General features: G+C 60.6%; 2 protein-coding genes across 2 annotated transcripts in view; one reads left to right on the top strand and one right to left on the bottom strand.

Moving 5' to 3' along the window:
• The window catches only part of TSPO (translocator protein), a 9,596-nt gene extending 5,696 nt beyond the window's left edge, over positions 1–3,900 (top strand). The window contains exons 2-4 of the mRNA XM_006917342.3: positions 1,362–1,572; positions 2,883–3,021; positions 3,464–3,900. Of these exons, the coding sequence (XP_006917404.1) occupies positions 1,391–1,572; positions 2,883–3,021; positions 3,464–3,652 (510 nt within the window). The 5' untranslated portion in view covers positions 1,362–1,390 and the 3' untranslated portion in view covers positions 3,653–3,900. The remainder of the gene's footprint in view (positions 1–1,361; positions 1,573–2,882; positions 3,022–3,463) is intronic.
• A 3,113-nt stretch (positions 3,901–7,013) lies between these two features.
• TTLL12 (tubulin tyrosine ligase like 12) lies at positions 7,014–22,506 on the bottom strand. Its single transcript, XM_006917341.3, has 14 exons — positions 20,023–22,506; positions 19,321–19,493; positions 16,998–17,196; positions 15,980–16,139; positions 15,760–15,893; positions 13,436–13,512; positions 12,094–12,210; positions 11,814–12,017; positions 11,332–11,443; positions 10,381–10,532; positions 9,949–10,030; positions 9,473–9,541; positions 8,798–8,936; positions 7,014–8,263 (listed from the first exon to the last, which is right to left on the bottom strand). Exons 1-14 carry the CDS (start codon positions 20,050–20,052, stop codon positions 8,112–8,114), a joined length of 1,800 nt encoding a protein of 599 aa, XP_006917403.1. The 5' UTR covers positions 20,053–22,506; the 3' UTR covers positions 7,014–8,111.
• Between the last annotated feature and the right edge of the window lie 66 nt (positions 22,507–22,572).

The raw sequence follows: 22,572 nt of genomic DNA, 5'->3' as shown, positions 1-22,572 counted from the left end.
ATCCCAAGAAAACAGACACACCCCAGATTCTCCAACCAGGATTGGAGTGTGTCAGTGGGAGCTCGGTCCTCTCAATTTATGATGGGGAAGCAGAAGCCCAGTCAGGGTGCCGACACGCTTAGGGTCCCACAGCAGGTTCCGCAGAGCTGGCCCCAGATGTCCAGCCTGGGCCTCCCTGTTGTCTGTCTGGACTCTGATCTCCAATGAGCAACTCAGCCGGCCGCTGCTGGGTACCTAGGAGGCCCTCAGTGCAGACCTCGAGGCTGCTAGGCAAGGGGGCACAGCTGATGAGCGTAATGGAGAAGCTCGATGCCTGGGTCCCCAGCCCTGGGGTGGCAGCTTCCAGGCCTAGTCAGGGGCCTTCCTTGCCCCAAGCCCTGCCAGCCTCTCAGTGCTGCTGGGAGGATCATCTGACTTCACCTACGTCAGTGGCCCTGGGTGTCAGGGTAGCAGCAGGCAGAGCCTGGCCTCACAGCGCTGTGTGGTCCCAGGCAGTCTGCTTCTCTCTGGCACACAGGGGAAGGGAAGGTGATTTTTGGGTGGGCTCATGGGGCGGCACCGAAACAACTATGTGCAAGACACTCCACACTGGGCTGGGTCCAGGTAGGCGATGTTGATATCCCATTCTACAGAGGGGGAAACTGAGGCTGGTCTGGAGAGTAGAAGTCATTTGCCTGAGGTCACAGGGAGTCCTTGGGGAGCCAGGAATTGAGCCCAGCTCTGTCTGCTGCCAGTTGTCTAATAAATGAATGAATGACAAGTGGATGACTCAAAGAAAAGCACCAGGACACAAAGCACAGGGTGTGGAGTCACGCGCGCGTGCAGAGCGCCCCGCTGGCACCTGGCCTCGGGAGGACGGCTGGGAAGCCTGCCTGGTGGGGGGACCCAAACTGGCATGGAGTGAGGTGGCAGAGAGGAGGGGTCTCTTGCCAGGACACCCAAGGCCAAGGGTGAGGGTGAGAGCTCAGGACTCTGGCAGGAGCTGAAGGGGAGCCGGAGTCGGGGCAGGGCACCTGAGAGGCTCCTGCAGGCAGGGCAGCCGTCTGGGTGAGGGCCGGAGTTTGGATGGAAATGTGTCCCCTGAAGCTTGGAGCTGTGACGGCGGGGGGCCGCCGCTGTGGGCCCACCCCTCCCTGCCTCGCTCGTCTTCTGCACCCCCCGATCTTTCGGTCAGTCGATTGATTGACCGATGAGTGATGAGGGGCTGGTAGTGGATCCACCCCAAGACTTGTGGTGACTCTGAAGGAGACGGTAGGCCCCACCCCGGGTCTGTGCACAGTAGGTCCTTGGAAGATGCCCCGTGAGGCCTCGGCCCAGCCCTGGAGAGCCCGGCATCTCACTCCATCCATCTTCTCTTCCAGAGCTTCCCGGAACAGCAGCCACAGCAGCGATGGCGCCACCCTGGCTGCCCGCGGTGGGCTTCACGCTGGCGCCCAGCCTGGGGGCCTTCCTGGGCTCCTACTACGTCCGTGGAGAGGGCCTCCGCTGGTATGCCAGCCTGCAGAAGCCCTCGTGGCACCCGCCCCGCTGGACGCTGGGCCCCATCTGGGGCACGCTCTACTCTGCCATGGGGTAGGTGGGTTTGGGCGCTGGCCTCGCAGCTGGGCCCGTGCCCCCCGCTTGAGCGGACGGAGCTGGGCCATTCTTCCCCCTTACAGGGGCCCAGGCCTGAGGCAGAGCTTCTGCAGGGTTTAACTGTCCAGCGCCCCTTGGGCAGCTGGCATCATTTCTGGGCCTTGTTTGCTAAGCGACAGTGGAGAAGGCTGTGGGACCTGTTGGTTGCACCACCGACCTTTCCCCTCCGGGCCCCCTGGGAGGGGCGGGGCGGGCCGGGTGGCTCAACCCCGCGCTGGCACCCTGGCTGTTTTCACAACTCCAGGCTGAGACTGGCTCAGTGTGCAAAGTTCAGACGGGCAGCGTGGATGCTTTCAAGATCCACAGCAGCAACAACAGCAATAATAGCTGCCGTTTGTTGAGAACCCACTCAGTGCCAGGCTGTCTCGGGTAATTTTCACGGCCCCCCCTTTTGACAAACTGCCCAAGGACGCGGGGCCAGAGAGTAGGAACCGTGCAGGAATCCCTGGACTAGACCCTGGGAACCGCCATGGTGAAAGGAAGTGCTGCTTGCAGGGGGCGCCCCCTGGTGGTGCCAGTGGGAACCGCACCCAGGAGGTAAGGTCAGCTTCCTCCCCTCCTTCTGGAATGTTCCCTGCATCCTGGTTCTATTCCAGCCTCATGCAGGGTGGGGCTGCAAGGGGCAGGTAGCAGAGGCCAGACCAGGTGCTCTAGGGTTCTGACAGGAGTCAGACAATTCCTGAAGCTGGGTGTCACCTGGACCCCAGCCCCTGCCCAGTTAGGCTTCCAGCACTGCTGAGTCCTCCCCTCTCCTGGCCCAGACGCCTCGTTTCTGCTTCAGCCCGCAGGCCTCTGCATCCCCCCTTGGCCGTCCTCCAGCACCCAGAGCCCGATGAAACAAACATGGCCCCAGCTTGTTTCCCGGAGCCCTGTGCAGGCTCCCTGTGGCCTTGACGGGGTCTCACGTCAGAGTGAAGAGCCCGGGCTCTGGCCCTGGCCACCTGCGTTAAAACCTGACTTGACCTGCCAACTGCCTGGCAAGAGATCGTAGGCAGTCGCCACCTCTCTGTGCCTCAGTTTCCTCACCTGTAACATGAGGGCGATAGTTCTGCACGTCTCGTAGCTCAGCCAGTGTGTTAACTTGAATCCCCACAGCAACCCTGTGAGACAGGAAGACCCAGAGAGGTCAAGCAACTTCCCTGAGGTCACACAGCAGTGACACCTGAGCATCACTGTGTCATCCCAGAGGTGAGCCAGGCTCCTGGCCTCTTCCCCACTGATGCCCTGACAGGTGACCTCTGTTTCAGGTATGGTTCTTACATCGTCTGGAAAGAGCTGGGGGGCTTCTCGGAGGAGGCAGTGGTCCCCCTGGGCCTCTACGCCGGGCAGCTGGCTCTCAACTGGGCATTCCCTCCCATCTTCTTTGGCACGCGACAGATGGGTTTGGTGAGTGTGGCCTGCAGGTGGCCCATGGCGGGGTGGGCCCCTCTCGGGGGACATGGGGCATCACATCCCAGATGGGGTCAGGGTCTAAAGGCAGGGGCAGGGGTGGCATACAACTCACGGTCAGCATCTCCTCAGCAGCTCTTAGGGGACCAGTGTCCCCCGCAGCTGCTTTTCCTCCAGTGCAGGGCTCTGTTTGAAGCAGACGGAGTTGCTGGCTTGGATTTAGGGGCCATTGTGTAGGAAAACCCATATTGCACCTGGTACCATACACCCCCCACATGGCATGGGTCAGGTCAAGGTGACTGTTCCCATTTTATACATGGGGAAACTGAGGCACAGTGCTAGGGGCTTGGCTGGGTCACTTAGGGGCAGCTGGGACACACACCCTCATGGGGACCTGAGCCTCAGGCCTCCCTGTCCTCCCTCCCTCATGTCTCCACAGGCCCTAGTGGACCTCCTGCTGACAGGTGGGGTGGCAGCAGCCACGGCCGTAGCCTGGCACCGAGTGAGTCCTCCGGCCGCCCGCTTGCTCTACCCGTACCTGGCTTGGCTGGCCTTTGCGGCCACGCTCAACTATTGCGTCTGGCGGGATAACCGTGGTTGGCGTGGTGGCCGAAAGTTTGAGGAATGAGGTGCCTCATCCTCCGAGGACTGTGGCTGCTGCTAGGCAGGCGTTGCTGGTGGTGGTGGCCCTCACACGTTCTTGGGTGCCAGGCCTGTGAGTCTCTCTGGGCTGCAGCCCAGGGGGTTGCCAGCAGCTTTGGAGGTCTTTGGGCTGAGCTCCCACCCCAGAAACCGCGTCCTACACTTTCTGCACTGTTCAGGGCGCAGTCTCGGGACATGGAATTTTATAAACCGAATAAAGTTTTTAAACTGGCAGTGGCCCTTGTCTTGGGTGGGACCCTGGTCTTGGTGGGGGAGAGAAGTTCATCTTTTCGCTGTATCTATCTGGGCTGTTGTCATACGGACGAGGCTTCCGCACCTCTGGGGACCCTCCCAATACCTTGTGAGAGGTGAGGTGGCCTGCCCAGGGGTGGAGCAGACTAGGTTTGACCCAGAACCCACACTGGCTGGGGCCTTGGGCTCCAGCCGAGGGAGGAGGGCCTGCCCGCTTCCCACGCCTCCCCGAGGTTCGGCCCAGGCTCTCGGGCCCACAGGTGGCCTGGGCCTGGCTGTGCCTGTGCCCAAGGCCTCGGCCAGAATGGGGCGAGGCACAGAGCTGGAGACACCAGCTGACCTGCCGCTTACGTGTCAGGACTCATGCCAGCCTCACCTCCGCAGGGCAGCCCCACAAACACCCCGTTGGCAGGAGGGGGTGTCAGAGGCAGGAAGAAGGGCTGTGCTCCAGCCCCACAGACAGCAGCCTCACACAGGCCCCGGCTGGCCCAGGTTTGGTGGTGTCACTCCCGGCTTCAAACAGGTGACCGCTCCAGGCGGCTGTTTGGAGTGGCTCCTGCTGGAACGCCGCCCTCCTTTCCTGCCGTGAGCCCCGCGTCCTGTGCCACGCGCTGCACCACGACCTCCTAGGCCCACAGCTGGTCCGACCTGCTGGGCTTTTGGTTGCTTGTTTTGTTTTTGGTCATTGGATAAGTCAACCTGAATTGGCAAAACTTTCGTATTTAGAGCTCTCTCGGTCGTTTTAGCAGCCGTGAGTTTGGCTGCCTCCTTCCTCTCGCCTGGCCTCCTTTGTCCCCCAGGGGGCACGTTCAGACGTGACCCTAAGTGACGAAAAGCTCAGGGAGAAGATGGGCAGACAGCTGACTCCATTATTCTGAGAGCAGGGGCAGCCGACTTTCAGGGGCTGTCACCTCACTTGCCTCTGCTGGAATCTGACCCCCAACAGATCATGTTCTGTGGGAATCTAGCAGCTTCGAAGCCGTGAGCACTTAGCTGAGCCCTCAGCCAGCTCCCCGCACGGTTTTCCTGAGGCTCATCGGACTAGGGGAGTCAGATGGGGGGCTCTTTTGCCCATCCTTTTATTTCTAAAGTTCTCCAAGATGGTCGGAGCGTCATGGGTACTCGTGTGCCTGCCAGACGCCTTACTGAGCACTCACTGTGCACGTGAGACTTCTGGAACTGCTCTGATTGCTCGGGCGGACCGGTATTTGTCCATTCCATACACCCGTAGCTTTGTTCACCTCTAGCAATGTCGCACATACTTCTTACATACACAAAACACGCGTGGCCACAGAAACGCCTGGAGAAACGGGCGAGAGCAGAAGGCATTTTGCTGTTTTGTTTGCTGGCTTTCTCGTGACGCTTTCCTGGGATGGCCGTAGAGGACACAAGACGAGGCCACTCGCGCACACAGCCCAGCGGGCTCGGCTGGTCGGTGGTCGGTAGTGACTCTGAGGGGCTTGCTGAGCCGGTGCACGTTGAAACCGGCCACTCTGGGCTCGGCAGGTGGAAGGAAGCCCTGCCTCTCCCGCGCCGAGGTCCCCCCGCGATCGTGCCTCTGTGACGGAGCTGCCATGCTTGGGCGCATGTGTGTGGCCACAGGTCATTGCTGAGGACGTTTCTAATTTCGCCGTCAGCGTCTCGAGCTTTACCTTTCGGATTCCTTCTGCATCCCCTGTGGAAACCGGGCATGATAAATACCGCTACTGGTAGTCTCCAACCTCCGAGGTCCCCCCGCGATCGTGCCTCTGTGACGGAGCCGCCATGTGTGTGGCCACAGAGGTGCGTGGGCGCTGGTGTGTGGCCACAGGTCATTGCTGAGGACATTTCTAATTTCGCCGTCAGTGTCTCGAGCTTTACCTTTCGGATTTCTTCTGCATCCCCTGCGGAAACCGGGCACGATAAATACCGCTACTGGGAGTCTCCAACCTCCAGCGTCCAGCACTTACAAACACCGGCCTCCGATGGACCTTGACATGGAGAGAGCGACTTGGGGGAGGCCAAGTACGGGCAAGACGGATTTGGAGGGTAGGCGCCGTCAGCACTGCACTGAGCTAGAGGTCCAGTCTGCCGGAGTGGCCTTCCTTGGGGGTGAACGGAGGTGCCAGAGCATCTAGAATTAAGAAAAAGCAGTTTATAATCCAAGGATCATGGGGTCCTCCGCTCCCAGTGGCTGTGCCACGCCCACCCAGAGGATCCTGGGCAAGCAGGTTTCAAATAGAGTGGGAGCGAGCCGGACGATCCCTGTGGAATCTGGATGAGTAATCTTGGTGTGAGCACCGTCCTGAGGGGGCCAGATGGCCCCTAGTTGGGGGGCGCTTGTGGGAAGTTGCGCGTGGTCTGGACGCCTGGGTGTGTGAGGGCCTCTGCCTTCCTGTGTCAACGTCTGAAACCACCAAGGGCTGTCGCGGTGCTGGCCACCAGCGCCCATGCACCTCTGCTGCATCAGCTCACTGGATCTCACCTACGGGATGAGGAAGCAGGCCTCGAGGCTCCGGCTGCAGCCGATTCCGACTCACCCGAGGACCGAAGCTCCTGGGTGTTGCTTGTGACCCTGAGATGGGGCCCGGCTCATCTGTCCCCACTGTGTCCTGCTCTGAATCAAACTTCGGGGGAGGGAGCTGCTACGGTCTGGTCTGAGTCGTCCCCCCAGATCTGTATGAAACCTTAACCCCAGTGTGATGGTATCAGCTGGGGCCTTAGGGGGTTATCAGGACCTTAGGGTGGAGCCCTCATGAGTGGGATTTGTGCCTCAATAAATAAGGCCCCCCTCGGAGAATTCCATTGCCCCTTCACCATGTGAGGACACAGTAGAAGACAGTTGTCTGTGAACCAGAAAGAGGGCCCTGTCGCCCTCACCAGACACCAAATCTGCCTCGATCTCGGGACACCCCAAGCCTCCAGAACTGTGGGAAAGAAAACTGTTGTTTAAGCTGCCCAGTTTATGGCATTTTGGTACAGAAGCCCAAACGGACTGAGACGGGGTCTTGGAGGCCTACACACCATCTCATTTCTTCTCCAGTTTCTCCGATATACATCCTGGTATTTTGGTTTCCTCCAACGGCCATCAAGGAAAGCAGCTAACACACAAGCAGGCCTGTGGTCCCAGGCCTCCCCAGAGAGAGGGAGGCCGAGGTACAGAAGGCTGACTTTATTGTGGGACAAATCCAGTGAAGTAGGGGACAGGAGGCCAACAGCTCCCCCAGGGAGGAAACCAGAGATGAGGTGTCCCGCCCACTGCCGGACGGAAGGGCTGTCATTCTGGTCACCAGGGGATGGACAGACACACCCGCACAGGCGGAGAGGGAGGCACAACCAGGTCCCTGCTGACCAGGTCCCGGCCGCTGCACGGAGTGCTCTCGGCTTCTGACTTCGACAAGCACGCCCGCCCTCAACACTCTCACAGCAGAGCTCCAGGAGTCACCCGCCCCGTCCCGTGACCTGGGCCCGGAAGCACGGCGGCTACACAACATGCTGGCATCCGACTCCGAATTTCAGAAACGACGTTAAGAAAGAGAATTTTATATTTTCCTCCCATCATGAAAGAGTAACAAAACTTCGACAATGAGACTCGACTCTGGCGGAAGGTGGCCTCTGACCGACGTGAAGTCCTCGCTGGAACTGTCTTTCGAAGGCGTCCTGGTGCTCTGCTGCCGCGCTGGTCCAAGTCCCCTCGCTGAAGCATCACCCAACCTCGGACGAGTGGGTCCCCGATAAACGGAAAGGCAACAGCAGCAAGGGGCGGTGGGGGTTTGCTGGTGGGGGTTCTGGCGGAGCTGGGGGGGCAGGGCGAGAAGACGGGGCCTGGCAAGGAGCGTCCCCAAGGTGTTCTGGGGACGACCGTCGCACGGGTCCCGCGAGGGGCGTGGGACCCTGACTGCTCCGAGGGGCCGCAGTGCGTGAGCAGACTCTCTGGAGAAGAGCGGCCTGGCCCTGTTAGCGTGTGGGCTCCCTGGGGACCCCCGTTTTTGAGGACGCCTCGTTGCGCTCCCCAGAACTCAGAGTCTCAGCAATAAAGCCCTGGGCTGAGCTGAGACTCATCACTGCACCAGAGGTGCCTGGCACTCAGCCCTGGGGACACCAGGAGTGACCCTGCTCCTGACCTATGGCGGAAGGAGGGGAACTTGGCAGAAGCAGCTCAGAGACCTGAGGCTGGACTCTGCCGCAAGCACAAGCAGAGGGCCAGTGAATGCCTAGATGAGGCGTGTGACGTGGCAGTCGCTGGGCTCGTCCAGGTACAAGGTGCTGAAGATGTCGTTGAAGAAGGTCGGGTGGTACCTGCAGGCTCGCTCACAGTCCGGATTGAAGTTCACCTCCAGGATCTGTGGCTGCATCGCTCGCTTCCCTGATGGCACAAAGCACGGGAAGCTCACTCTTGGGAGGCTGGGTTCTCCCGGCTCCTTGGGGGACCTGGCCCAACGCCTGCTCCTCTCCAGGGAAGCCTGGAGCTGTCTCTGGCCCCAGGAGTCACGTGAGCCACCACACACAGCTCAGACTTCCAGTTTAGTCCAGCAGAGGGAGCAGAGATGCAGGCTGGGCATGGGGTGGGCTCGGCCGCCAGGGAATCTGGAGCCGAGGGTGGCTGGCTGGGCTGCCCGCTCCCTCCGCCTTTTACGCAAGTTTCCCTTCCTTGTGGGTTCTCTCTGAAGCCACTGCAGTCCACCCGCCCTTCCCGTTGTCACTCTGCCATGTGGGCTGTCGCCCCTCAGCAGTGAGTCTCCCCGGGCCCAGATCTCCCGGCTAACTGGAGGCAAAGCACCAGTCAGACAGCACTGACCAGCGATGCCCTCTCTGTCCCCGGGGGGGCTGGTGTGGGGAGGGCTGGACAATCGGATTTGGGTAAGTTGGGGGGGGTTGGATTACGGAAAGCCCCCCTCACCATCTGGACGGCTGTCCCACTTCAGCATGAGGTCGATGGCATACACGGCCCGGGATGAGGGATAGTGGCAGAGGCCCAGTGGCGGTGGCTTGGCACATGCCACTTGGAACAGCTCCGTGAAGGCCTGGAAGATTTCAGCCTGTGGACCAGGGGAGGCACGGTCACGGGGCCTGCATGGCTTTGACGTTGGGACCTGCCCTCCAGAGCAGTGTCTCAGTGTGGGGTTTGCTGCCCCTTCCCAAGCCCCGGTCCCCACCTGGCTCCAGTCAGCTCCCACTAAATCCTTCAGGTCCCACCTCTGCCTGACACCTGCCCCCCCACTGCTGGTGTTCACCCACTGCAAACTTGCCCATGTCTCCTGCCTTGGAGCCCCCACGGCCCTCCTCTGCACCGAGGTGCACAGAGCAGCCTCCAAAACGCCCACTCCAGGACGTGGAGGCCAGCCTGTGTCTCCGGCCAAGTCCCTGCTGTCAGGTTTGCATTCCTGGGACAGGCAGGGCCTGTGATGTCTGGCTGTCCCAAGGGCACCCCGAATGCCCCTTGGAGCCCTCCACGACACCCCATGTCTCTGTCACCCATTCTGTTCCTTGGTGGGATGAGCGGGGCCATCCCGAGGAGGCACAGCCCACCCGGCCAATGCCAGCCCCGGCACCTCGGGCTTCGCTCAGCACTCACCTGCACGCTTTTCCAGGGGAATTCTGGGTATTGCTTCTCAAACTCAGGGATGAACTCATCATAGTGCACCTGAGACAAAGACGGGATCCGTCACGCTCTGCTCCGCCATGACATGGAGCCTCTGACACTCGCTGGGGCCACAGGTCAGTGCCAGCAGTCTGTCCAGCCCACACCCTTAGGACATGAATAGGAGGCAGGAGGCTGGGTCTGAGCTCTGGATCTCGCTGAGTGACCCTAGACAAACAGATTTACTTTGGGCCTCAGTGTCTCCGTCTGTATAACGAGACGATGCTCCCTGCTCAGCAAATTGACTTTTGCGGGGCTGCTGTGGGCCTCAAGGGAGACATTGCTGTTTGACATAACACAGGTGCCAGAGGCAGCTCCTCTGTCTATACTGCCTGCCCAGAAGACAAGCTTAAGGGTATGGGGTCAGGGTCTGTGTCAACCCGCTCCCCAGGTCGTTCCAGGCCCCCTACCTGCTTCAGCACCACTTCTGGATCGTAGTTCATGACGGTGAAATGTTTCTCATAGTCGTCAAGGTCGTTGAGTGAGAAGGGCCTGCAGGACAAGCAGACAGAGCCTCGGGTGAGCCCCGAGTGCGGCCGCATCTGAGAAGCAGGGGTGCTCAGAGCACCCCATATGGGCACCAGTTCCCCCATGGCCCCCTCACGGCTAACTGTGAGGACCCCCTGTAGGCCCATAAATGCCATCAAGACCCGCAGGTGTTGGTGTCCGTTTTATGAGGAACGTCAAGTCCCTGTGGTGGCAAGAACTAGCGCCATCTAACAGAGCCGGTCTCTGCTGGGTGTGTGGTGAAGGCGCTCCAGTGCAGACTTCCCATCCCGAACAAGAGGGGCCTATCCCCTGCCCCCGGCCCCTCACCGCACCCACCCAGTCTCCCGGGTTACCGGTTGGAGAATCGCAGCCAGAACACGTCGTACACGAACAACCTCAGGGGCTTCACCGACCGCAGCAGCACGATGTAGCGGATGTCGAACTTGACCCTCCCCACGTCTTCTCGAAGGAACAAGACGGGACTCTCAACGTACTTGGACACGACCTGGGGGGCAGATGTAGGCTCACGGGCGGCTCTCAGCTCGCCTGGGCCCGGCTGGAGCACCCAGGGGCGCCCCGACTTTGCTGGCCGTGGGCTCGTGCAGTGGGACGGCCACTGTCTGCGCATCCTGGAGGACCAGGCTCACACCCGCAGTCCCCGCCCACCCCGGGCCCAGGAGTTGGGCCTCCTTTTGCCTTGGTGTCTGCGGAGGGACCTACGCCCCAAGATTTCCTTCTTCCTCTGCACATTCACACCCCTGCCTAGGCTCGAACGAGTTCTTCATCTTCTCTAACTGAAAGACAAGTTCCCACCAGTTTTTAGGTTTTGGACACTGAATATGAATTCTCAGCCGTAAACACACCGGCTCCCTATCCACTACTGGAATCTGCAGTGATCACCCCACAGCCTCTGCCTAGCACGTGACCTCGTGTCCTCAGATGCCCGACATTGCCTCTGACCGCCCCACATCACGACAGCACCTTTGTCCAGGGCCCCTGAGGAACTCCCTGCCCTGTCCTGGCCATCTCCTGGCTGCCGCGGTCACTCGTGGTGCAGTGTGGGGACTCAGGCGGGGACTGCGGGAGCGAGTCCCCTCGGATGGCTGTGACCGAGGCCCCTCCTCTCGCCTGTCCTGTCACACAGCCCTTTGCTGCTGGCAGGGCTGTGGGCGGAGCGCGGGCCTAAGAGACTCCTGTGAACTGAGTGACACCAGGACCCACTCACCGCTGACACCAGGACCCACCCGCGTAGGCCCTCGACATCAGAGTCCCCTTCGCCCCCTTCTCGACGGCTGGAAGCCCACCTTGGGGGTGCTCTCGCGGTGCCGGATGACGCTGTGCAGGCTCTTGGTGATGTGCGTGTCCAGGCTGCGGGCCAGGTTCCAGGGCTTGCAGATCCAGTGGTTGTCCTCGCCCCTGGGAGCAGAGGGGCCAGCTAGGCTGCACCCTGGGCCCGCCCTCCCAGGCAATGTCTCCTTGGGACCGTGGCAGCGGAGGGACACTCGGACTCCCTCAGGAGGATGAGGGGGGTGTCGCAGCAGAGAGGTTAGAGGCGAGGCTTGGGGACTAAGGAGGCATCTGCTGGAGCCTGGACCCACGGCAGCCATGGGTGGCTGTGTGCTCAGTGCCCATGGCTCCCAGCAGCACGGCTTGCACACAGTAGGTGCTTAGCTGAGGCACAGGCTGGCAGTGTGAGGACAGGTGCAGGTGGGGTGGGGGCTGTAGGAGCCTGGCAGACACGGGGTCTCGGGCTGCACGGCGCGGTGATGGCGGTGGGGACCCTTACCGCCTCTCCCGCTGCTGGAAGTAGCTGACAAACTGGGGCAGCTCCGTGTGCAGATTGAAGGTGCGGGGCAGCCAGGCCGGGCCCTCGGGGCCCCCTGCCCGGCGTGCGATGGAAGCCAAAGCCCTGGTCACCGTAGCCTTCTGATGCTGGCCCCAGGAACTGACAGGGCAGGCCTGAGGGGCTAGCCTCTGCTGGCTGAGCCTCCTGCAGGGCCGAGCGGGCGACTGGCTCAGCGGGCCGCCAGGGGCTCCGGGGCCAGCCGGGCTGGGTGGGGCCTCACCTGTAGTCCTTGAAGTGCGAGAAGTTGTAGAGGATGTCGGCGTCCGCCTCGCTCTGGGTGAGGGTGAAGCGCGGGTGGGTGAGGTGGTCGAGCACCTGCTGCACGTCCGTGTAGACCCTGCGGGGAGGGGTGGGCTGCGGTCAGACAGCCTGCGTGGACCTGCTCGTCTGCTGAGTGGGGGGGCAACTCAGACCCCGGTCCCCCACCTGCAAGATGAGCCCACACGCATCGTTAGGATGACACGGGATAAGACTGAGTGTTCCACAAACGCAGCTCTCCCCCGCCCCAATGAAACCACAGGACAGGTCCACACTACCGATCTCCCACGCACACACTCCGAGTTTGACCCTTGGAAAGAGCCGGAGCCCCAGGAGCTGCAGGTGAGCACGTGGCCAAGAGTGCCCTGGACGAGGCGTCTGCACACTGGGGATCGCTGGTGCCCGCCTGGCCTGGCCTGTGCTGGGGGTGGTGGTGGCAGCCACACTTTAAAGGCTGTGGGGTTGAGTATGGGGGCAAGAGGGGACCCAGCCCGGGACAGTGCTGTGTCAGGGGAGGAACAGAGCTAAGGGGCCAGGTTGCTCGGCAGGGCCAGAGCATGCAGCCTGATGGAACGGGCCTCAGCGAGGCCTCTGACCCCGAGGAGGTAGAGGGGTGCTGGGCAGCGGGCCTCAGAAGGAGCTCCCAGGATGCTTGGGCCGGGGCAGTGGCCTTGGGGAAGGGAAAGAAACATGGGCAGAGGGCCAGCAGGAGGAAACTCCTGGGACGTGGCGGGAGGGCAGAGCGGAGCATGCTGCCATTTCTGGCTGGACCAGGTTTGGGCAGTGAGAGGAGGGGCTCCGACTGGGGGCAGAGGCCCGTCCGCCCAGCCAGTCACGGGCCTCTGAGCCTGCTCTACGCCCTCCGGCTGAACTTGGCACCTCCACTTCCTTGCCTGTAAGATGGAGTGTCTGCTTCAGTGGAAGGCCAGCCTGGGCTTGCCTGCCTGGCCTTATGTAACTGGCCGGCCCACACCTGCAGACACCCGGGCACGGCCCCTCCTGGCAGCCGAGGTGCCTTTCCCAGGTGCCCAGCCTTCGGGAGAAGCCCCGGTGTGCACAGGCCTGGAGGGGACTTCATTCCAGGACCCGATGAACACACACTCTTGCTCACGGCTCGCTTTTCACAGCATTTTTTCTGTGACGCTAAGAACGCCACCCTGGCATCTGTCATCCTCATGCCGCCAGGACAGAGTGAACCTACTGAGCGCCTCCCTGTGCCAGGCACTGTTCTGGGAGCCAGAACTGAGTGAGCAAAGTGAGCGAGGACGTCTGTCTCATCGCAAGCTGAGGAGGGGGCTACGCACTTGAAGATGTGGTCGCGGGGACGAGCCACTGGATCGATGGCGAGTGGCAGCTTCTCTTTGTTTTCCTCCAAAATGGCCTGGAAGGAAAGACACCGGAGGGAGAGAGACGGAGCAAGTGAACACATGCCTCCCCCCGTTCCTCCCTGCCCCCGGGACAGCGGGTTTCAGGATTCTGGGGGTACGCCCAGACCCCAGGGGCAGCCTTCACAGGTGCCCAAGGCCCCTGACCGCCCCGTCCCCGGGTTCCAGGGCTCAGGCCGCTCACGCACTTGACGGCCGGTCTTATGTCATGCGAACAACATAAACATTCTCAACAGCCACCTCCCAGGGGTGGGGAAGGGGCTGCCTGGTCCTTGGGGAGCCCCCAGTCTGCTCCGAGCTACGCCAGGTGCTAGTTTAAAACATGCCCACCAGCTGACACGCCCTTGGAAGAGCCTAATTCACCGCCCCTTGAGAGGGGGCTGAGCGAGTTGCTTCTATCAAACGCAAAGAAACTGGAACCACGTGTGACTCCATCAAACCTCAGATCACCTGCCCTGAGAGGCTGGCCACCACTCTGTAAGGACTCTCAAGCAGCTCTGTGGACAGCCCACGTGGGGAGGAACTGAGGCCTCCTGCCAACAGCTAGCATCACCTCGCCATGTGTGTGAGGCGCCACGTGGAAGCAGGTCCTTAGCCCCCTCAAGCCTCAGATGACGTGGCCCTGGCTGACAGCCTGACTGTGCCTTACGAGGGACTTCGAGCCAGAAGCACCCAGCTGAGACACTCCCTAACTCTCATCTCACAGAAAGCATGTGAGATAATAAATGTCTGCTGTTTTAAGCTGGAATAATTTGTCATCCGACGATAACTAACGCAGGCAACCCCAGGACCCTGAGCAGAGGCCTGATCCAGATGGGTCATGTGGGACAAACAACCAGGAAGCCTCAGACAACCAGTGTGTGGCTTCCTGTCTCCTCTTTCTGGCCAGTAGAGTGTCCCAAGAAAAAGTGAAAAAGATGAATTTTAATTCATGTTCCTTTAATAACCTCGCGATCAGGAAGTCTTTGTCCCTAAGCCACTCTGAAGCCTCAGTTCTTCGCATTCACTCACTTTTTCAAAAGATTACTGAGCACCTACTAGGCGCAGGTACCTCATGAGCCTCTGAAACACATCTCTGAACCAAGAAGGGTGATCGCTGAGTTTTCAGCATGATTAGTTCAGGCTGCGGGGGCTCAGATCGAATTTGAGGGGAAAGGTGCCATGGGACCACTGAGCCCAGCCCCCTGCAACCCACAGAACAGCTGACACCACACCGTGCTTCCTACACTCGCTTCCTCTCTCCTTCAATCCCGGGGGGCATCCCCTGAGTGGCTGATGTGCCAGCGGGGGCAGGTGTGTGGCCGCCGCTCACAAGCGATCAAGTCCGCCTGGTTTTGGACTCCAGTTCACCCACCAGCTGTGTGACCTTCGGCAAATTACTTAACCTCTCTGAGCCTCAGTTTCCTCATCCTCGGTAAAAGGAAGATGAAAATAGGACAGTCACTCCTACTGTTGCAAGGAGTTACTTAACCTCTCTGAGCCTCAGTTTCCTCATCCTCAGTAAAAGGAAGATGAAAACAGGACAGTCACTCCTACTGTTTCAAGAATTACAGTAGAGTCTCGTGCCCACAGAGTGCTAAGCACAGACTCCCTCATCGCCTGGTTCCCGACTGGGACCGGCCAACAGGAAGCAGTGGCAGGAGACCAGCCGGCATGGGAGGGAGAGGGGCTGGACTGTCAGCCATGGCCCTGCCCTTCTACAGGCTCCACCTCCCTGGTCTCACAAACCCTGGGCCGCTAACCCAGCCCACCCCACGTACCGGGCCCCGCATTGTCACCACCAGCCAGGCACTTGTTAGGGGGCCAGCTGGGTCCTGGCAGGGCCCTGAAGGACAGGCTGCCCACGGACTGAAAGCACCTCTGATGTCCACAACAATAGCAGTAACGACAACTACTTGTTGAGGGCCTACTGTGCGCCGGATGCTGTGCCACACTGTTTGAGTGCAGTGTCTTCCCGTCCCTGGGAAGGAGGTGTCAGATAAGGAAACGGAAACGAGGCAGAGCAGCACTGACCGCCAGCACCCCAGCTCCACCCGGCCCTTTGAGCGACGGTTCGCAGCATCAGGCACCCTGGGATCAGGCCTCAGGCCCGGCGCCCAAGCTGTGTGCCACGGGTGCTCATGTTCATGCCCGAGCTGAGACCCTTGTCATTCAGATGCTCCCAAACTCAGTGGCCGGGTGGAGAAGGTTCCAAAAGCCACCAAAGAGGCCCAGGGTCGGAGGGGAAGGGTCAAGGGTCACACCTGGTAGTGCTGGTCGGGTGGCTCGGGCGTGCAGGAGCTGAGGTCCAGCATGTCGGCGGGGGCCCAGGGCAGCAGCATGCACTTCCGGATCAGAGGGTCGGCCTCTCCATAGGCAAAGTCCCGGGTCACCTCCTCTGCACCAAGACACACGTGCCCGTCAGGGGGCAGCCGCGGACGGGGGCCCAGGGGCGTTCCAGGGGTGGGCGGGCATCTGACTTACCTCCTGTGTCCAGGTCCCTCAGGGGCCACAGCAGCGTGTAGGCCACCTGCTGGGGCATGTAGAAGAAGGGTGCGGTGGCAAAGCTGGGTTCGTCGGAGTGCTGGATGCGGGAGCCGAACTCGTCCATGATGTACCACACCGGCACCTTCTCCTCGGCCGTCTGCGGGCAGAGCACACACTGCCCTGGTCCATGGGCCCACCGCCTGTCCCTTCCACCCGCCCACCGCCTGTGCCCAACTCTCTGAGCCTGGAGCAGCTCTCACACAAAGCCCGGGTCCGTCAGCCCAGGGCTCCCAGCCCGTGGCCCTGTCTTGGGGACCAAGACGCAGAACAGCCGACCACAGGGTGATCGCCTGTGTGCTAAAGGCTCATGGAGACAAGGCGCTTCGCCTAGTAGCTACATGGATGTGTTGGGTCTTGTATGTTGAGGGCTGGAGGAGAATGGGGGTGGGGCGGGGACAGACTTGTAGTTCAGGGAAGGCTCCCCGGAGGAGGCAACATCTAAGCTGAGATTACAATAAACAACTTTTGTTCTTCCCAACCTAAAAGTGGTGAGGGGCTGGAGCCTAAGGGTGAGTCTGGGAAAGCCGGAGGTGGGGGTGACGAAAGCCTGAGGACATGTGTTAACAGGACTCGACTCTTCTCCCAAAGGCCGAGAGGACCACTGAGGCCTTTTAAGAGGGTGACAGAACCAGAAGGCACCAGGAAAGGGGCGGCCGAGTCACTGAGCCCAAGTCCAGGGGTCTGAGGGTTCTGTCCTGTGAGTTTAAAGGCTGCACAGACACCTGGGTCGCTGGCTGGTCCAAGGCAAACAGTAACAGGCCCACGATGAAGCCACAGCAACAACGGATTCCAGGGGCCATGGGAGAAGCTGAGTTGGCGCACGTGCGGGATAAAGGCCCCCGGGCTGGGTAGGGGCTCTCCTGGCCACACCCCCATATCTCTGACCGCACGGGGCAGTGAAGGCCTGTGTCCATGTCTGCCCTCTGCCTCTCCTGGGGCCTGGCTGCCCACTCACCCCGTGGGACAGCTGGTAGGTCTGGTTGAACTTCCACATCTCCTCCAGCACCTGGTCCACGGCCTCAGGGCTGGGCAGCTCGCCGTGGAACTCGACGCCCATCAGGTTGGCCATGCGGTGTAGCAGCCCAGGCACCTGCTGCAGCTGCTGGCGGGCGTGCTCCACGCGGCACGTCCAGGCATGGTCAATGAGGAAGATGCTGCAGGGACAGGCCACAGGAGGCGTGAGGCTGCCACGCAGCCATGGCAAGAACATAGGTGGGGACTTAGTCTTCCTGGCACCAGTGGGTCCGGGCTCTGCCCAACCCTCACTGTGCGACCCTGGGCAAGTTCCTCTCCCCCTTTCAGTTTCTAAAACAGAATGAGTCCCCACATCCTCTCACCAGGCAGGTACCGGCATCGGATGGGACAGAACATACAATGTGCCGACTGCACACCAATCACTGTGACGGTGAGTGTCCTCGGCTGCGCTGTGAGCTGCTGGAGGACAGGCCCACAGCCCTCACCTTGCTACCTGCAGCCTGGCCCACGGCAGGTGCTCGGCTAAAGAGAAGGCCGCAAACCTTGGAGGCCGGCAGCAGGTAGACGTGCAAAGGAGCCGCCAGGCGGAGCTCAGGCACGCGCACACGCATGCTGGGACTTCCGGGGAAGCACCAAGGCCTTTCTCCTGGAGAGGATCCACGTGCCCACACGTGTGGACACCAGCAGCCCACACACTCTGGTCCCCCTAGAGGAGCCCGGTGGGCCGTCTTCACAGCTCACCACGACCGCGTCAAGCCAGGCCACGGTCCAGAGCCCTGCAGGACCAGGAGGCTCCATGCAAACAGGTGGGCAAAGCAGCCCTCACCTGTCCCCCCGGAACCAACGGCAGGCGTTCCAGGAGTAAGGCTGAGCTGCATGGTCAGCGGTATTTATTCACTGTGCTCACACAGTCGTCCTGCCAGATCCACAGGTCCTGCACCTGCAGATCTGACCGGCCTAGCCTCGGATCAAAAACATTTGAAAATAAAAGTTCCTTAGCTGCTGACTGTATTATGTAGTTGAGCCTATGATGAGTGTGTCTGTACCGAACATGTGAACTTTTACTGTCACTGTTCCCTAGACAAACAATTTACACAGCATTTACATTGTATCAGGTACTATAAGGAATCCAGACGTGATTAAAGTAACAGGAAGATATGTGTAGGTTACATGCAAATACTATGGCATTTTATATGAGGGACTTGAGCATCTGTGGGTTCTGGTATCTGAGGGGATCCTGGAACCAGTCTCCCATGCAGACTGGGGATGTTTGTATATCCCAAAATAAATGACTTATTTCTGCCCTTCTGCTTAAGAGTTTATGATGCAGGGCACAGAGCCAGGTGACCCTGGGCAAGTGCACATGAGGGGTGCTATACGTGGCAGGTGTGGGAAAGAGATGGAGGTTGGGGCCTGGAGGGAGAGAGGCCCAGGAGCCCAGCCCACCTCCTCCCAAACCTGACTGCTGGTGGCACGTGAGAAGCCGTGAGCTACTCAAGGTGGCTGCTGTGCTGGGGCCTGGAGCCAGCCCAGGTGAGGACAGAGCAGGTGCATATGGAGGTTGGCTGCACTGAACTTAATGAGAGGGGTGAGTCCCTGAGTCCGAAAACATGTGGAGGGAGGTGCCTGGCTGCTGTGATGACCTGTGTGGCCGCTCCCACTCCACCAGCACCCCGAAGGAGGCGCTACAGACACAGGGGCCCTGTGACCCTCAGAGGCCAGCAGTTTCTTCCTCAAGGTACCAACAAAGTTTGGGAGAGCAGTCTGCAGGCCTGTCCCGTCTAGGATGGCCCTCTTGGCCACTGGGAGGAAGGAAGCCCAGGGTCCTGTCTGACCTCTGCCTTGTGGCCCAGGCCTGCTCCGGGCCTCCGCACCCTCACCCAAGGACCTGGCCAGACCCCGCTCCTCACATTTCCAGGAATAAAGCCCCGGAGGACATGTCAAATACTGTTCCCCAGACTCCACCCAGTGACTCCGATCTAGAGGGCCGGGGGAGGCCCAGGGGTCCTTGGGAAAGCCTGGGCTGACAAGCAGCACCGCCCTGGGTGACACCCACCCTGCGGCGGGTCCTTCCTGCTCCCTCATCAGCAAAACCGAACTCCCCACATCTCTGCTGTGGGGCCGCTGGGACAGGCGAGTGACATGGGGTCAGTGTCGGAGCCCGCATGACCCTGAAGCCCAGCTGGAAACATGGTGGCCGCAAGTGCTCTTTGCGAGCTGGCTAAGTGACCGGTGCTCGACACGCAGGAAGCCCATCCCCGAGAGCCGCGCTGTGAGTGACGGATGTCCCGCTGGGCTCCTACCTGTTGGGGTCGGCCGCCTGGAGCCCGTCCTCGTTGGTCACGATGACCTTGTAGCAGAGCTCGACGCCCGGGTTGGGCGGCTTCTCCCGTGCTTCTCGCGCTGCCTCCTCCTCGCCCTCCTCCTCGGCTTCTTCCACCTGCATTATCCCGAACATCTCCCCCGCGTCGAAAACCTGGGGGCCACAGCAGGGCGTGTCGGCGGATGCCCTGGAATTCCACGCCTGGCCTCCAGGTCCAACTACATCCCTTTGGAGAAGTGGGGCCTGTTTACTGCCCAGGGACCCATGTCGCAGGTGGGAAAACAGGCTCCTGGTGAAACCGGTCAGAACTAGGGCACCATCATCACTGGGGCTATCGTCCAAGGCCCCTCGCCCCACGGGGCCCGTGCGTGGAAGTGGGCCTGCATGTACGTGTCCAAATTATATCTAGTCTGGTCCCTTGTTTTACAGGGAAAATGAGGCCTCAGAGGCAGAGGGGGTGGCTCCGGTCACACTGGAAGTAAATGGAAGTCAGGTCTTGGGGGCCAGGGACTATACCTTAATTTTGCTATAATCAGAGGAACCAATCCAGCACCACGGTGGCTGAGGCTGGTCTGTCACCTAGGAAGGAGGTGTCACCCACCCTCCAGGAGCAAGTCCCTGGCACACAGCAGGGACTCAACAAAGGCCAGTTTCCCACCCCCTCAAAATACCTATTTCTTACATCTCTACTAAAAACAGAAGGAAAACTCATCCCAACGCAGCTGGCCAGCCAGGCACAAGCAGCTCCTGTGCTGGGGCCTTGAGGATGAGTCACTCATGATCTTGCCCTGGGGGGCGAAGAGAGGACCAGGTAAATGGGGCTGAACCTGGAGGGCGGGAAGATTTTGGAAACTTCAGAGGTGAGCGCCAGGGGAAGAGGGAGAACTCGGGGTGCGGGTGGAAGGGCTCCGGGCAGGGAGCTGCAGAGCCAGTGCGCGGGGCAGAGCGGGCTGTGGGATGAGACCAGCCTTGGGCTCTTTCTGGGTTCTCCTTTAACCCTCAGAGAGCCCGGGGGTTGGGGTGGGGGGCACACTGCCCCACCTCCCAGTTACATATTAGGAAAGCGGCTCAGAGGGCTGGAATTCACAGCCAGGGCTCCAACCCAGAACCCCAAACCTCCAGCTCTCAGTCCCCAAACCTGACGGGAGGGAGGGAGACAGAGGGCCTGCCTGAGGTCCGGCATCTCCCTGGCTGGGAAGTGCATGCGGACAGGAAGAGTTGAAATTTTAAAACGCTTCCCCCATCCTTTCCAAAGGAACCGATTTTTCCAGACAAGGAACCAGCATCATGGGCCTTGCCAATGGTGCAGGTGCCCGTCCTGCTGGCGTGTGCCCTCCCCTACACCTGGGCCCGCAGCAGCAGCAATAGCTGGTTTCACTCGGAACAATGGCTGCAGGTTTGGGTCTGGCAACGTGATGACTCACAGCTCTTCCCATAACCCATAATGGCAGGGGAGGGTCATGGAAAAACACTGGCTGCCCCTTAGCAGAGCAATGGCAAACAGGGCAGGGGGACACTACAGTCTGAGGACTGCCCACTACGTGCTAGGCATTGGCCGAAACTTATCTCATGCCTCCCTACCCCATCCCCGCCAAGATAGTGGGAGCTGGGGCCGCCTTCCATAGTCCACGTTCTCCAGATGGAGGCTCAGTGGGGTGAGTGACTTGCCCCAGTGTCATAGGATTTTCACCCTCGGAGGCTGGCTGGCTGGCTGGCTGGCTGGCTGGAGCCAGGCCTTCCCACGTCGTGCTCCCTTCACCCAGCACAGGGGGGCCCTGTTTATCCACCCTAACAAATGGCTGGGGTCCCCTCCCACCCCAGCACAGGCCTGGAACCAGGGCAAGTGCTCAGGAAATGCTGGCGGAAGACAAGGCAAGTCACTGGGGGAAGGAAATTCACTGTTACAAAAGCTAGGTTACTACTGTCTGCCTGCCCCTGACAGTGTATCTTTTTCATAGCAACTACCTGTGTTCTGAGAAAGGAGGCACCTGGCCCACCCAGATTTTACAGATAAACTGGCTGAGTGAGAGGGGTCTGTCCAGCAGCCAGACCCAGGGGACACCCCCTTCCTGGCTCTGGAGTCCCCACCTGATCACCTGCACTGCTTCCTCTGTCTCGGCCCCAGGAGGCAGCCCCCTGAAGAGGAGGCTGGTTCCAGCAAAAGAGAAGGCGGCTGGCCCGTGAACGTGTTCTGGCTTCGGCACCTGGGCAAACCACCCAAAACTAGGGCCCACCCCTCAGCTGGGACCTGTCGGGAGACCCTTTGGCGGTCCAGGCTAGAGCAGCTGGCGAGCAGGATGCAGCTCTGCCCGCAGAAAGGGAGCGATTGGAGACGCACTTAAGACCTTTTCATTTTTCCTCACATTCCTTTTCCACCTCTCACCCTGTTTCCTTTAATCTGTAAAATGAAGGTGAGCCAGGCTCCAATCGAATGAGGAAACATAAAGCCACACAAACTCATGGGGCTCCTCTTCTCCCCGAGGCAGTGGCTGAAAGCAAGCGGTCAGTTCTAAAGTCTGACACACCTTGGGAGAGACTCACTTCCTGTTCTGGAGCATCAGTTTTCTTAACTGTCTACTGGGGGTGACAACTTATTTCTCACAGCTGGGGGGCTCGGAGGTGTGGCGAGGTCAGCGTAGACCTGGCACACAGGGGGAGCCAAAGTTCGTTTTAATTCTGTGACTCCGCAGCCCTGGCCCAGCCCCGGCCCAGCCCTAGGTGCTGGCAGGCCCAGGGCCACAGGTATGGGGCTCTGGCTGCCACTCTCGGGCCCCAAACTTTAGATGACTCCTAAAGTCGGTCATCACAGCATTGTGGCTCCTCATCGCCGAACCTCTGCCTCCTTGGCTTGTTCATCCACACCACCCTCAGCTCCCCGAGCCACACACCCCTGAGCGTCTCACCGAGGCCTGCCGGGCTGGGCACAAGTTCCCGGCCCTGGATCGCGCACTCACACCGCGAGGTGCCGGACACCCTCCCACCCTCATCTGCACGTGTCCTCCAGGAGGCCTCCGTGCCTTCCCCAGGCGGACCCAGCGCGGCCTCCCGCAGCTGCACCCCAGCGGTCCTCGGCCAGAGGCCCGCCCGCAGACCGCGCCCTTCCCAGCAGAAGGGTCGAGAGCGGTCCACCCCCGGTGCGCCCAGGGCCCGCGCTTCGCGCTCCAGCCTGTGCAGGCGGTGGCCCTAGCACGGCTCCGGGACCCCCACCCTGCGTCGCCCCGGCCCGCACCTC

Source organism: Pteropus alecto, unplaced genomic scaffold (genome assembly GCF_000325575.1).
Source record: "Pteropus alecto unplaced genomic scaffold, ASM32557v1 scaffold157, whole genome shotgun sequence".
In the NCBI taxonomy this organism is placed as follows: Eukaryota; Metazoa; Chordata; class Mammalia; order Chiroptera; family Pteropodidae; genus Pteropus; species Pteropus alecto.
This window is presented reverse-complemented; position numbering and strand designations above follow the sequence as displayed.

Excerpts from the sequence above, each read along its gene's own strand:
- TTLL12 (XM_006917341.3), bottom strand. The coding sequence starts at position 20,052 with ATGAGTTTTCCTTCTGTTTTTAGTAGAGAT. Across the intron at positions 19,494-20,022 it reads CTTCTGTTTTTAGTAGAGAT|GTTTTCGACGCGGGGGAGAT; the intron begins GTAAGAAATAGG and ends TGTGGCCCCCAG. Across the intron at positions 10,533-11,331 it reads ACCGCGAGAGCACCCCCAAG|GTCGTGTCCAAGTACGTTGA; the intron begins GTGGGCTTCCAG and ends TCTGCCCCCCAG.